The following is a 12,941-nucleotide window of genomic DNA, read 5'->3' on the forward strand; positions in this document are numbered from 1 at the left end:
AGGGTTAAGGCAGTGCTGGAAAATAATGGTGGCCACACAAAATATTGACACTTTGTTCCCAATTTGTACATTTACAATTAGGTGTGTACTCACTTTTGTTGCCAACGGTTTAGACATTAAAGGGATACTAAGCCCAATTTTTTTATTTCATGATTCAGATAGAGCATGCAATTTTAAGCAAATTTCTAATTTACTCCTATTAATTTTTCTTGCTATCTTTATTTGAAAAAGAAGGCATCAGTACCCTGGACAGCACTTGTTTATTGGTACTGTCCAATCAGCAAGGACAACCCAGGATGTGAACTAAAAATGGGCCAGCTTCTAAACTTACATTTCTTGCTTTTCAAAAAAAGATAGCAAGAGTGAAGAAAAATTGATAATAGGAGCAAATTAGAAAGTTGCTTAAAATGACATGCTCCATCTGAGTCATGAAGGAAAACATTTGGGTTCAGTGTCCCTTTAAGGCTGTGTTTTGAGTTATTTTGAGGGGACAGCAAATGTACACTGTTATACAGGCTGTACACTCACTACTTTACATTGTAGCAAAGTGTCATTTCTATAGTGTTGTCACATGAAAAGATATAATAAAATATTTACAAAAATGTGAGGGGTGTACTTACTTTTGTGGGATACTGTATAATGCATATTATTTTAAGTATTGCATCTAATTTAATATGTAGTTATTTTTTATTGTTCATTTTATTATTTTAAACATAAATATATCATTTAAATGATATTTTATGTTTTATGTTAAAATAATAAAATTAACAGGTTTTTTTATTTTTAGATTTTTTTCCAGGAGTGAAACTGACTCATTTCTCAACCCTTTTGACAGATTAAAATAAACAGTAAATTAAAAAAAAAATGGTGAAATAAGGGAACTAAAAAAAAAAAAGCTTAAACACAGCATTTATTCTAACATTACAATAACCCCTTTAGTACAGATCAGTAAATGGAATGTTTCTCAAAACCAGTTCTCAGGACTTACTAACAGGAATGAGCATCTGGGTATTATATCAGCACCAGTGATATACTTTATGTCTCCCTTCCTTGCTAACAGGTATTGCTGACTAGAGTTGAGAAACGTCCATCACTGTAAACTACATGTTAAATGGCCTTTCAATCTTGAAAGTAGAATTGAACCTTCCCTTGTTGCTTAAGGGTTAAACGTTTACAGAGAATAGCTCGTTAACTGACAATTCAAATAGTCTGTGCTAAATCTGAGTGGTATTAATCCAGTCTCCTCCCCATCAGGTGTTGCTCATGGGATAAAAGTCTGATCTCTGGCTGGGGAGAACATTCTCTAATCACAGCAAGATGGGTTTCTCTGTTTTGCTGTGGGTTCTAGGTTTGCTTCTGAGCTGTAAGTTACAATGCTTGGTTTGTGAAGTACAAACTTTTTTGGAGGAATCTTCACAGCTGCGTTGTGGTTTGACCAGCCTCCAATTTTCTCTTCCTTCACTGGGTAATGATATTGCTTTTTCCCTGAAAGTACTAGGTGAGTGAATGGTAACAGTAAACATCTCATGTATGTGTGCCAGCAAAAGCAATGGTGCAGATACCAGTAAAATTTTGTTTTGAAGACTTTTTATATCATCTTATGGGACCCCCTTCCCCTCCTTCTTCCTCCTTTTTTTTTTTTTTTTTTTTTTTTTTTTCCCCTCTCCATCTTCTCTCCACTATTGTTAGATGGGGGGCTATGTAAACACAGCCAGCAGATGAAATTACAGTCTCTATGAAGTGTGGCATAGTTGAGCATTGTTAATTTTCCATTGTTTTCTCAGAATTGAGCTTTGGTTTACAGACCAATCTAAGATAAGGGAGCAAGTGTGTACACAAAGTGATAACATAATGAGATGTTAACTGCAAACTCAATCCATTGTAATAGCTGGTTTTCTGATTTTAAACCACAGCATATTTCATATACACAAACCTGAAAATGCAAATTCTGCAGCAAGTAATTGAAAATACATAAATGGAAAAACAATTTTACTGTGTACTGTCCCTTTAAGAGAATTTCAACTACTTTTAAGCTTATTTTTATGTAAGCATATCTTCTGTAATAGATTTATATGCAGTGATAGTTTTAAAGGGCCATTGAATAGGGTAGTGTCATAAAGCCAAATGCAATAACATTCTGAATTTCAAACTTTATTATTTTTATTTATTTTTTCTGACAAATTAGTTCCTTTCTCTCTCTCCCTGTATCAAGACTGCCATCAGCTAATCACAAAATGCATAAGTGTATATAATGTGAACTCTTTCACATACTCAGTAGGAGGTTGTGCATATAAATTGTGCACAAATTTGATAATGATGATATAGAGGTGGGTCTACAGGAAATATCACCATATACCAAGCAAGGTCTGGTAAACTTGAAGGTTTATAACTTTAAGCACCAGATAGAGGAAATGTATTTGTACAGCCTCTGCTAGCCACATTTTATCTTCTGATTTGCCACATGCTCTTCTCTTAGAGGTGTGTTGTGTTTAAGTTTTATTTTAATATGAAGTGTGTTTACCTGCATGTGGGTCACGTGTTTAAGATAGATCCTAAAATAAATGTAAATAGCAACTTATATTCTCGGATCCCGCCCCCCCCCCCCCTTTCCTGTATTTACTTGCAATGTTTGGGGGATATAGAAAGATCTCTAAATTAACTTAAACAGATAAAAGTTGAGGGTCTCAAAATAAAATGTGGGGGGATTGCTCATTTTTGTATTCAGTGGTAAACATTTGCTTTGGACAATACAAAGTCTGGTTGTTTTAGTTTATTTAAAGGTAAATGATGATGTTCTTTCATAGATAACCAAGGAGAGTCTCATTATCTACACAATAGCTCAGAGTGTGGCACCTGGGTTGGACAGGAACCAGATGGCTCTGTGGTTGTTGGTGCTGCTTATGATGGCTGTTATGTGACGGAGCAGGTAAAGAGCATTTCTTGGTTTGGGACAACTGTAAAGACTTATTCTGAACCATGTGTAGACTGGCAAATGAGCTATTGCTGTATTAGTTCTGAGTAAACCATGTGCTACCTCTTAAATGGACCTGTGTATCTTTCAAGATCACACAAGTCTGAATTTTAAAGGAATATAAACTGGTCCCCATTAAGTGTCATGGTTTATGTCTGCTATAAACAGTATACGTATCCTTTAGTCTTACTTGTAGTTTAAAATGTCAAAGATCCTCTAAACCTGATCAGATCTTTAATAATCCTACTAAATAGTAGCAATGTTAAATTGTCTGGCACTTCCTATACTAGTGGTTGCTGGGAATTGGTCTCCTACATTGTAACTTTGTTCATTCACTACAATGTGATTTCTACACTCACAGGAAGACACCTATCTAATGACAATTCTTCTGAAAGAAGCCCTACTTGATGGAGAGATTCAGCACCATAAAAAGGAGCTTAAATGTCCAGTCTTACCAGGTAAACTCTCTATGGTTTATCAAATCACGTTGCACCTTTCAATTAATTTTAACCTTTTCTTCTATAGTGACAAGGTCTAGTATATTAATCGGAGGTTAATTTAAAAGGATATTAAACATTTATTTGAAGTAACAAAAATCAGACTAATACTTAAATGGACATTAACCCCCCCAACTATTAGGGGGGAAAAAAAAAATATTTCATGATTTAGAAACGGCATGCAATTTCAAGGAAACTTTCTAATTTATTTCTATTATCATATTTTTTTTTTTTTCTAGAAAGCTTATCTAGGCTCCAAAGCTGCTGATCGTTGGCTGCACACATGCCTTGTGTGATTGGCTCAACCATGTGTATTGCTATTAAACCAAGGATATCTAAATAATGAGGCAAATTAGATGTTAGAAGTTAAATGCAAAGTTGATTAAATTGTATTTGACTGACAACATTTTGGTTTAATGTCCCTTTAATAGAAATAATTACATTATGTATAATCCATGATTTTTACTTTTTTAAAATTACATTCCCTATTTGAATCATGAAATTTTATTTTGGACTTGACTGTCCCTTTAAACAACTTTCCAATTTACTTATCACCAATTTTGCTTTGTTCTCTTCCTTAGTTGAAAGTTAAACCTAGGTAGGCTCATACTAATTTCTTAGACCTTGAAGGCTGCCTATTATCTGAATGCATTTTGATCACTAGAGGGCATTAATTCATGTGTCATATAGATCAGTGGTTCTCAACCAAAGTGACCTCAAGGCCCGGTAAATTTTAGCTGGACATGTCCAGGGCCCGGTAGTTTTTTTTTTTTTTTTTTTTTTATATATATATATATATATATATAATATATATGTGTGTATGCGCATGCAGAAGGGATTTGCCCTATCAGTAACTAAGCAGTTCAATTTGGGGGTCCTGCCGAGGGTCTGTCGCTGTGAGGGACATGGAGTGTGAGGTCTGGCCCTGGAGGTTGGGGGCCCTTTCTTTGGCCCTTAATGTTAGGGGTCCTGGCTCTGAGGTTGATGGGCCTGTTGGGGTTAGGGCAGGGAGGCTACCATGTTCATTTGCATAAATTTGAATACATTTGGGTCAGTGTGAGACAGTTTTCCTGGGGCCTTGATTGGTCTCAGTCTGCCCCTTGTGTGCAGTGGGGGCATGACAGGTCAGGGCCCACCAGCAGGGCTATCACGGCCTGGCTGTTGAGAAACCAGGATATAGATAACATTGAGCTCACGCACAAAGTTACCTAGAAGTTGGCACTGGCTAAAATGCAAGTCTGTCAAAAGAACTGAAATAAGGGGGCAGTTTGCAGAGGCTTGGATACAAGGTTATTAGAGAACATGTATTAATATAACTGTTGGTTATGCAAAACTAAGGAATGGTTAAAGGGAGTATCTATCTTTTTAAAGTCTATTGTTGACTGTCCCTTTAAATTCTTCTTTCAAAGGGACAGTATCTGCTACAGGTTTTTTTTTGTTTTTTTTTTTTTTTAAATCTCTCACCAATTCCAGTTTTTGCATAACAAACCTTGTACTATTAATTTTTTTTTTTTTTTTTTTTTTTTACTTCTGATTACCTTGTATCTAAGCCTCTGCAGACTGTCAAAAGAACTGAAATAAGGGGCAGACTTGCATTTTAGCCAGTCGGGGCTGACTCATAAATAACTCCACAGGAGTGAGCACAATGCCATCTATGTGGCGTACTAGCTGTGAAACTGTCAAAATGCTAAGAGGCGGCCTTCAAGGGCTTTGAAATTGGCATATAAGCCTACCTAGGTTTATTCTATCAACAAAGAACAAGTGAACAATGCAAACTTGATGATAAGAGTAAATTGGGAAAGTTGTTTAACATTGCTATCTGAATCATGCAAGTTTAGTTCTGACTAGACTGTCCTTTACTTCCAGTTGAGGCGGCCTCCTCTGAGGGGCTGTGATAGGAAAGCAAAGGTATAGTGCTGCTAGGAGAAACCATCAAATGGCTCCAGTCAGTTTATTGCTATTGTTAAAATAGGATTTTTGCTACGTATTTAGGGTTTGCAATGTCTGCTTCCTTGTCTAGCTGTGGGCAGCCAGGGGCTATACTGATTTCTACCCTTCCTTAATAAATTACTGTTTTACTATAATATAAACTGAGAATTTCTCAACTTCCTACACATTGTGTAGGAAGATAGTTTAGGGCATATTGCTAAATCTTTTATACCCTTTGTCTGTAATGGTCAGTAAGCTAGAGATGAAAGTATTCAAAACCGGAGATTAAATACATAATATCTCTATGCTTTATTTTCCTTGCTGCTGACTCGAGTGTTCTGATCTCTTAAAGCTATGGATGCTCCCAGCCCAGATGTTTGTGCTGCCATTGCCAGAGGGGACAGGGTGTCCTGTGCCAATGCCCCAGTATCCAGAGACCTCTGTGAAAGCCTTGGGTGCTGCTTCACTCCTTTGGATTCTAGTATTTCCTGTTACTATGGAAACAAAGGTGAGTTACCAGCAAACTCCCCCCCCCCCCCCACCCTTGTGTAAAAAGGAGATTACAAATTAATAATTCGATCTCATGAGGTACACATCTGACGGTAACATTAAAGGCATTACTTATAAATGGGTTTGTTTGTTTTTTTTTTTTTTTTTTTTTTTTCCTCCAGTGACTGCACAGTGTACAGCTGATAACCAGGTTATAGTTGCCCTCGCTAAGGATGTGACAGTCCCTCCATTGATACTGGACTCTGTAAATGTGCTGTCTGTGAACACAGCTACTTGCAGTGGGTTGCAAATCACCAGGAATAACCTCTTTGTTGTCTTCCAATTTCCTTTGTCCTGTGGAAGTGGCCATATGGTAAATGGAGGCATGGGTAAAACAATACTTGGCTATATAGTGAGGTGTAATAGGTTCCAGTTAGCAATTGGGTTTAAAATATGTATCTAATGCATACAGTATCTTACATGCCATAGCTAGATTTCAACTGCATTTTTTTTAATAAAACAGAATCTAAAATATTTTAGAGCAAAGCTAATACCTCAATAGTATTGAGCTGTTTGAAAGAACTGCAAAAACCATGAAATAAGCTCCTTGAAAGTAACAAACCTGACCTTTCTTCCCTACAGACAGATGTTAGTCAGATTTATGAAAACGTCTTTGAAGCAACAAGAGATGTAAGGAACTGGCAAGGGGCATCAATCGCTAGAGACAGTACAATGAAGTAAGTTGGGATTGGTTGATTTAATCACCTAGCAGGTCCATCCATTTCAGATTCACTTTAAAATTATAATGTAACTATACAAAGTGCTTCTGAAGGGAGCTGCTTTACACTTATACCACTTTGCTTTTCTAGGCTGACTGTTCGCTGCAGCTATTCCAGAACCAGTGCTGTACTACTAAACGTAGATGTTGTCACCCTGCCGCCACCACCTCCTGTCTCCACCACTGGACCTCTTTCACTGGAGATGAGGATAGCTCAAGGTAACTCATTAATTCTAAACCTAGCCAAGCTTGCTAGCCTTTGTCATAAGAGCACCTTTGTCATGATTTATTTTCAATATCTAGATGCATCCTATACCAGATACTATGTAGATGGAGACTACCCTGTTGTAAAGGTTCTGAGAGATCCAGTCTACCTGGAGGTCAGGATTCTGAGGCGCACAGACCCTAACCTTGTGCTGATACTAAATGATTGCTGGGCTACCCAATCTACTAATTCCTTCCAGCAGCCACAGTGGCCTGTCCTGGAGAAAAGGTAGTATTGCAAACCCTCTATACTGCATCAAGCTAAGGTCTTAAAATTCTGACTTTAAATGTTTTTGTTTTATTTTCAGTTGTCCTTTCACTGGAGATAATTACCTTACACAGTTGATTCCAGTTGTTGCATCACCAACTTACCCAACACATTACCAACGCTTTTCCATCAGCACTTTCACATTTGTGGATGAAAAGACCCAACTTTCTCTTGGTGGATTGGTAACTTTGCTTGAGTTTTTATGTATGGTCAGATTGCTTTTTAACTGTAGTGGAAAAACTACCACATCTAAAACTTGTCCTCAGTAAAATCTTAAACTTTAGAGTGTGAAATATAAAATCAAACACTGCTATTTCTGTGAAGGCCAATTTCCCTGCACTTGCTCCTTTATCTAGTAATGGTGGTAACATTCTTTCCTCCCCAGGTCTACTTCCACTGTAGTGCCTCTGTATGTGTTCCATCTAACTTTGATTCCTGCAGAAGAACTTGTTCTTCAAGAAAGCGTAAGACATCTAGAACCCTTCTTTACTATCTAATGCCCTTAACGACTCTTACATTCATTGTATGCCTTCATTTATATGCCTAATTCAGGGAGAATGGTACCTGTGGAGGACACCATGACCATAGTCACATCTGAGGGACCCATTTACTTTGACAGTGCTAGCATGGTGAAGGCTGAGATACCAGGTAATCTGAATCATACTTGCACTCTTGGCTACAACAATTGCTTCATGCACTTAATAATTCTGTAAATGCATTTTCATTTTACCTTGTCCAACATTTTTGATAAGTCTTTGCCATTTATCTTACTATAATGGTCTGGTTACCCATCTAACTATGGCTTATTCCTACAGGTGACAATGATTCTGGTTACAAACCTTTAGCCTGGGCCAGAGGCACAGCAATTGCCGGAGGTGTTCTGTCCATAATTTTTGTTATAGGTGTCTGGAATTACAAGAGATTTCACATAACAAAAAGTCAACAAGTGTAAATAAAATGGATTTCTACAAAAATCATGTTGTCTTTATTTCTTTAAACTTACAAAAGTAACGGTTGAGGAAGAACTTGTACATTGCTTGTACAAAAGATTGACTTCAGGATTAACCACCACTATTGCATATAGGCAATATAATTTTTTTTTTTTTTAAATTTCCCAGTTACATTCTAATGAATACATTTCTAGCATATCAAGCAGTTTCAGAAACTTTGAACTATGAAATGCAGAAATTAAACTGATCTCTGCCTACATAGTAAACCTTCTTGGCTCCACAGTTGGCAAGTTTACTTCCCAAAGCTCCAACTGTGGAATGAGGTTTACTATGTAGGCAGTTTAACTTCTGCATTTTGTGGGTAGATATTCTCTAGTGATAGTTACAGCTACCAAGAAATCGGCTTACCATAAATATACTATATTGGGTGTTCAGTGTTGCCAAAATCACCCTTCTACAAAGTAACTATTGTCTAGTATATGTTATGACAATCACTTGGCAGCTATATGAACATAGGATAACTGCTTTGAGAGAGGATGCTGTCCCTTACAAAGTCTCCTTTATATGTTAACAGCAAGAGGGGGCAGATTAGCTATTAGTACACCACTTGATTATGTTCCATATGCCTATTGTTTGATCAGGTGGCCCACTGTTGCATGGGATTAATTTATGTTTTCCCTCACAAAAGAGGGACTGTTTATAGTCACTATGTAAGGGGATGTTGGGGTCCCTTTTTGTTTAACGTGTGGGGGTTTTTTGTCATAAAAGAAAAATACCTTCATAATTGGATAATAGACAATAATGCATAACATTACTATATTTGCCCACATACAGTACTGCATCATTGTCCTGACAGAGATACAAGAGGACAACCCGAATAAGAAAGATAAAAGAGCAATACAAAATGCAACTTATGAGGTTTTGTTAAATCAACAGACGACATTTAAATTCTTTGAATTCCAAACATGACAAAAGCAATGAAATGAGTACCTCATATTCAGTACAATTTCTTATTCAGAAAAATGAATATTCTAGCTCCTTCCAGTATATTACTACAAAACACTGGTGTGATCTCATGGACACATTTCAAACAGTAACAAAGGATGATGGGAGGGAAGAAAAAGAAAGTATATGAAAAGGTCTAAAGAGAGGAGAAAAAAAATAATTTTGGCTTGCTCACCGTAGCACCCACTTCCACCATCTATAGTATGCTAAGCTTACCAGATATTTTCCTCTGATTTGAGCCTCTTGAAAGTAAACTGTATAAAGGGGTGGGTTATTTGTTTTGAAGACTGCGATTTTATGTAATATTTGGCTCCCCCCCCCCCACAATCTTTGGGGAAAAAATATAATATCATACATCAAATTTGGGGAGCTTGGGGATTTCCAAGTGGAGAAGATTATATTACGTCCACATAAAATATTACTTTTTTTTTTAGGAAGATATCTAGCATGTTAATCTAAATTCTAGAGTGCTATATGTGAGCGACACAGTGTGTGTGAGAGATTATAACCCAGATTTCTTTCATGTAATTAGCAAGAGTCCATGAGCTAGTGACGTATGGGATATACATTCCTACCAGGAGGGGCAAAGTTTCCCAAACCTCAAAATGCCTATAAATACACCCCTCACCACACCCACAAATCAGTTTTACAAACTTTGCCTCATATGGAGGTGGTGAAGTAAGTTTGTGCTAGATTCTACGTTGATATGCGCTCCGCAGCAGGTTGGAGCCTGGTTTTCCTCTCAGCGTGCAGTGAATGTCAGAGGGATGTGAGGAGAGTATTGCCTATTTGAATGCAATGATCTCCTTCTACGGGGTCTATTTCATAGGTTCTCTGTTATCGGTCGTAGAGATTCATCTCTTACCTCCCTTTTCAGATCGACGATATACTCTTATATATACCATTACCTCTGCTGATTTTCGTTTCAGTACTGGTTTGGCTTTCTACAAACATGTAGATGAGTGTCCTGGGGTAAGTAAGTCTTATTTTCTGTGACACTCTAAGCTATGGTTGGGCACTTTTTTATAAAGTTCTAAATATATGTATTCAAACATTTATTTGCCTTGACTCAGGATGTTCAACATTCCTTATTTTCAGACAGTCAGTTTCATATTTGGGATTATGCATTTGAATCAATCATTTTTTCTTACCTTAAAAATTTTGACTTTTTCCCTGTGGGCTGTTAGGCTCGCGGGGGCTGAAAATGCTTCATTTTATTGCGTCATTCTTGGCGCGGACTTTTTTGGCGCAAAAAAAAAAAAAATCTTTTCTGTTTCCGGCGTCATACGTGTCACCGGAAGTTGCGTCATTTTTTGACGTTCTTTTGCTCCAAAAATGTTGGCGTTCCGGATGTGGCGTCACTTTTGGCGCCAAATAATGTGGGCGTCTTATTTGGCGCTAAAAAAATATGGGCGTCGCTTTTGTCTCCACATTATTTAAGTCTCATTTTTCATTGCTTCTGGTTGCTAGAACTTGTTCCTTGGCATTTTTTCCCATTCCTGAAACTGTCATTTAAGGAATTTGATCAATTTTGCTTTATATGTTTTTTTTTCTCTTACATATTGCAAGATGTCTCACGTTGCATCCGAGTCAGAAGATACTTCAGGAAAATCACTGTCTGGTGCTGGAACTACCAAAGCTAAGTGTATCTGCTGTAAACTTTTGGTAGCTGTTCCTCCAGCTGTTGTTTGTACTAATTGTCATGACAAACTTGTTAATGCAGATAATATTTCCTTTAGTAATGTACCATTACCTGTTGCAGTTCCATCAACATCTAATGTTCAGAGTGTTCCTGATAACATAAGAGATTTTGTTTCTGAATCCATTAAGAAGGCTATGTCTGTTATTCCTCCTTCTAGTAAACATAAAAAATCTTTTAAAACTTCTCTTTATACAGATGAATTTTTAAATGAACATCATCATTCTGATTCTAATGACTCTTCTGGTTCAGAGGATTCTGTCTCAGAGGTTGCTGCTGATAAATCTTCATATTTATTTAAAATTGAATTTATTCGTTCTTTGCTTAAAGAAGTACTAATTGCTTTAGAAATTGAGGATTCTGGTCCTCTTGATACTAAATCTAAATGTTTAGATAAGGTCTTTAAATCTCCTGTGGTTATTCCAGAAGTTTTTCCTGTTCCTGGTGCTATTTCTGAAGTAATTTCCAGAGAATGGAATAATTTGGGTAATAAATTTACTCCTTCTAAACGTTTTAAGCAATTATATCCTGTGCCATCTGATAGATTAGAATTTTGGGACAAAATCCCTAAAGTTGATGGGGCTATTTCTACCCTTGCTTAACGTACTACTATTCCTACGTCAGATGGTACTTCGTTTAAGGATCCTTTAGATAGGAAAATTGAATCCTTTCTAAGAAAAGCTTATCTGTGTTCAGGTAATCTTCTTAGACCTGCTATATCATTGGCTGATGTTGCTGCAGCTTCAACTTTTTGGTTGGAAACTTTAGCGCAACAAGTAACAGATCATGATTCTCATAATATTATTATTCTTCTGCAACATGCTAATAATTTTCTGTGATGCCATTTTTTTATCAGAGTTGATGTCAGGTTTATGTCTCTAGCTATTTTAGCTAGAAGAGCTTCATGGCTTAAAACTTGGAATGCTGATATGTCTTCTAAATCGACTCTACTTTCCATTTCTTTCCAGGGACAGAATTGGTTTCAAGATAAGACCTCCTGCAAAGAGATTTTTTCTTTCCCGTGTCCCAGTAAATCCAGTGAAAGCTCAAGCATTTCTGAAATGTGTTTCAGATCTAGAGTTGGCTGGAGTAATTATACCAGTTCCAGTTCTGGAACAGGGGCTGGGGTTTTATTCGAATCTCTTCATTGTACTAAAAAAGGAGAATTCCTTCAGACCAGTTCTGGATCTAAAAATATTGAATCGTTATGTAAGGATACCAACATTCAAAATGGTAACTGTAAGGACTATCTTGCCTTTTGTTCAGCAAGGGCATTATATGTCCACGATAGATTTACAGGATGCATATCTACATATTCCGATTCATCTAGATCACTATCAGTTCCTGAGATTCTCTTTCCTGGACAAGCATTACCAGTTTGTGGCTCTGCCGTTTGGCCTAGCTACAGCCCCAAGAATTTTTACAAAGGTTCTCGGTGCCCTTCTGTCTGTAATCAGAGAACAGGGTATTGTGGTATTTCCTTATTTGGACGATATCTTGGTACTTGCTCAGTCTTTACATTTAGCAGAATCTCATACGAATCGACTTGTATTGTTTCTTCAAGATCATGGTTGGAGGATCAATTCACTAAAAAGTTCATTGATTCCTCAGACAAGGGTAACCTTTCTGGGTGTCCAGATAGATTCAGTGTCCATGACTCTGTCTTTGACAGACAAGAGACGTCTAAAATTGATTTCAGCTTGTCGAAACCTTCAGTCACAATCATTCCCTTCGGTAGCCTTATGCATGGAAATTCTAGGTCTTATGACTGCTGCATCGGACGCGATCCCCTTTGCTCGTTTTCACATGCGACCTCTTCAGCTCTGTATGCTGAATCAATGGTGCAGGGATTACACAAAGATATCTCAATTAATATCTTTAAAACCGATTATACGACACTCTCTGATGTGGTGGACAGATCACCATCGTTTAATTCAGGGGGCTTCTTTTGCTCTTCCGACCTGGACTGTAATTTCAACAGATGCAAGTCTTACAGGTTGGGGAGCTGTGTGGGGATCTCTGACGGCACAAGGAGTTTGGGAATCTCAGGAGGTGAGATTACCGATCAATATTTTGGAACTCCGTGCAATT

General features: G+C 37.3%; 1 protein-coding gene across 1 annotated transcript in view; it reads left to right on the forward strand.

The window, feature by feature from the left end:
• Positions 1-1,317: 1,317 nt before the first annotated feature.
• The window catches only part of LOC128664851 (zona pellucida sperm-binding protein 4-like), a 42,831-nt gene continuing 31,207 nt past the window's right edge, over positions 1,318-12,941 (forward strand). The window contains exons 1-13 of the mRNA XM_053719653.1: positions 1,318-1,498; positions 2,805-2,926; positions 3,333-3,429; positions 5,750-5,905; positions 6,069-6,259; positions 6,529-6,623; positions 6,756-6,883; positions 6,968-7,157; positions 7,237-7,378; positions 7,582-7,660; positions 7,749-7,844; positions 8,012-8,144; positions 9,083-9,273. Of these exons, the coding sequence (XP_053575628.1) occupies positions 1,318-1,498; positions 2,805-2,926; positions 3,333-3,429; positions 5,750-5,905; positions 6,069-6,259; positions 6,529-6,623; positions 6,756-6,883; positions 6,968-7,157; positions 7,237-7,378; positions 7,582-7,660; positions 7,749-7,844; positions 8,012-8,144; positions 9,083-9,273 (1,801 nt within the window). The remainder of the gene's footprint in view (positions 1,499-2,804; positions 2,927-3,332; positions 3,430-5,749; positions 5,906-6,068; positions 6,260-6,528; positions 6,624-6,755; positions 6,884-6,967; positions 7,158-7,236; positions 7,379-7,581; positions 7,661-7,748; positions 7,845-8,011; positions 8,145-9,082; positions 9,274-12,941) is intronic.

Source organism: Bombina bombina, chromosome 6 (genome assembly GCF_027579735.1).
Source record: "Bombina bombina isolate aBomBom1 chromosome 6, aBomBom1.pri, whole genome shotgun sequence".
NCBI lineage: Eukaryota > Metazoa > Chordata > Amphibia > Anura > Bombinatoridae > Bombina > Bombina bombina.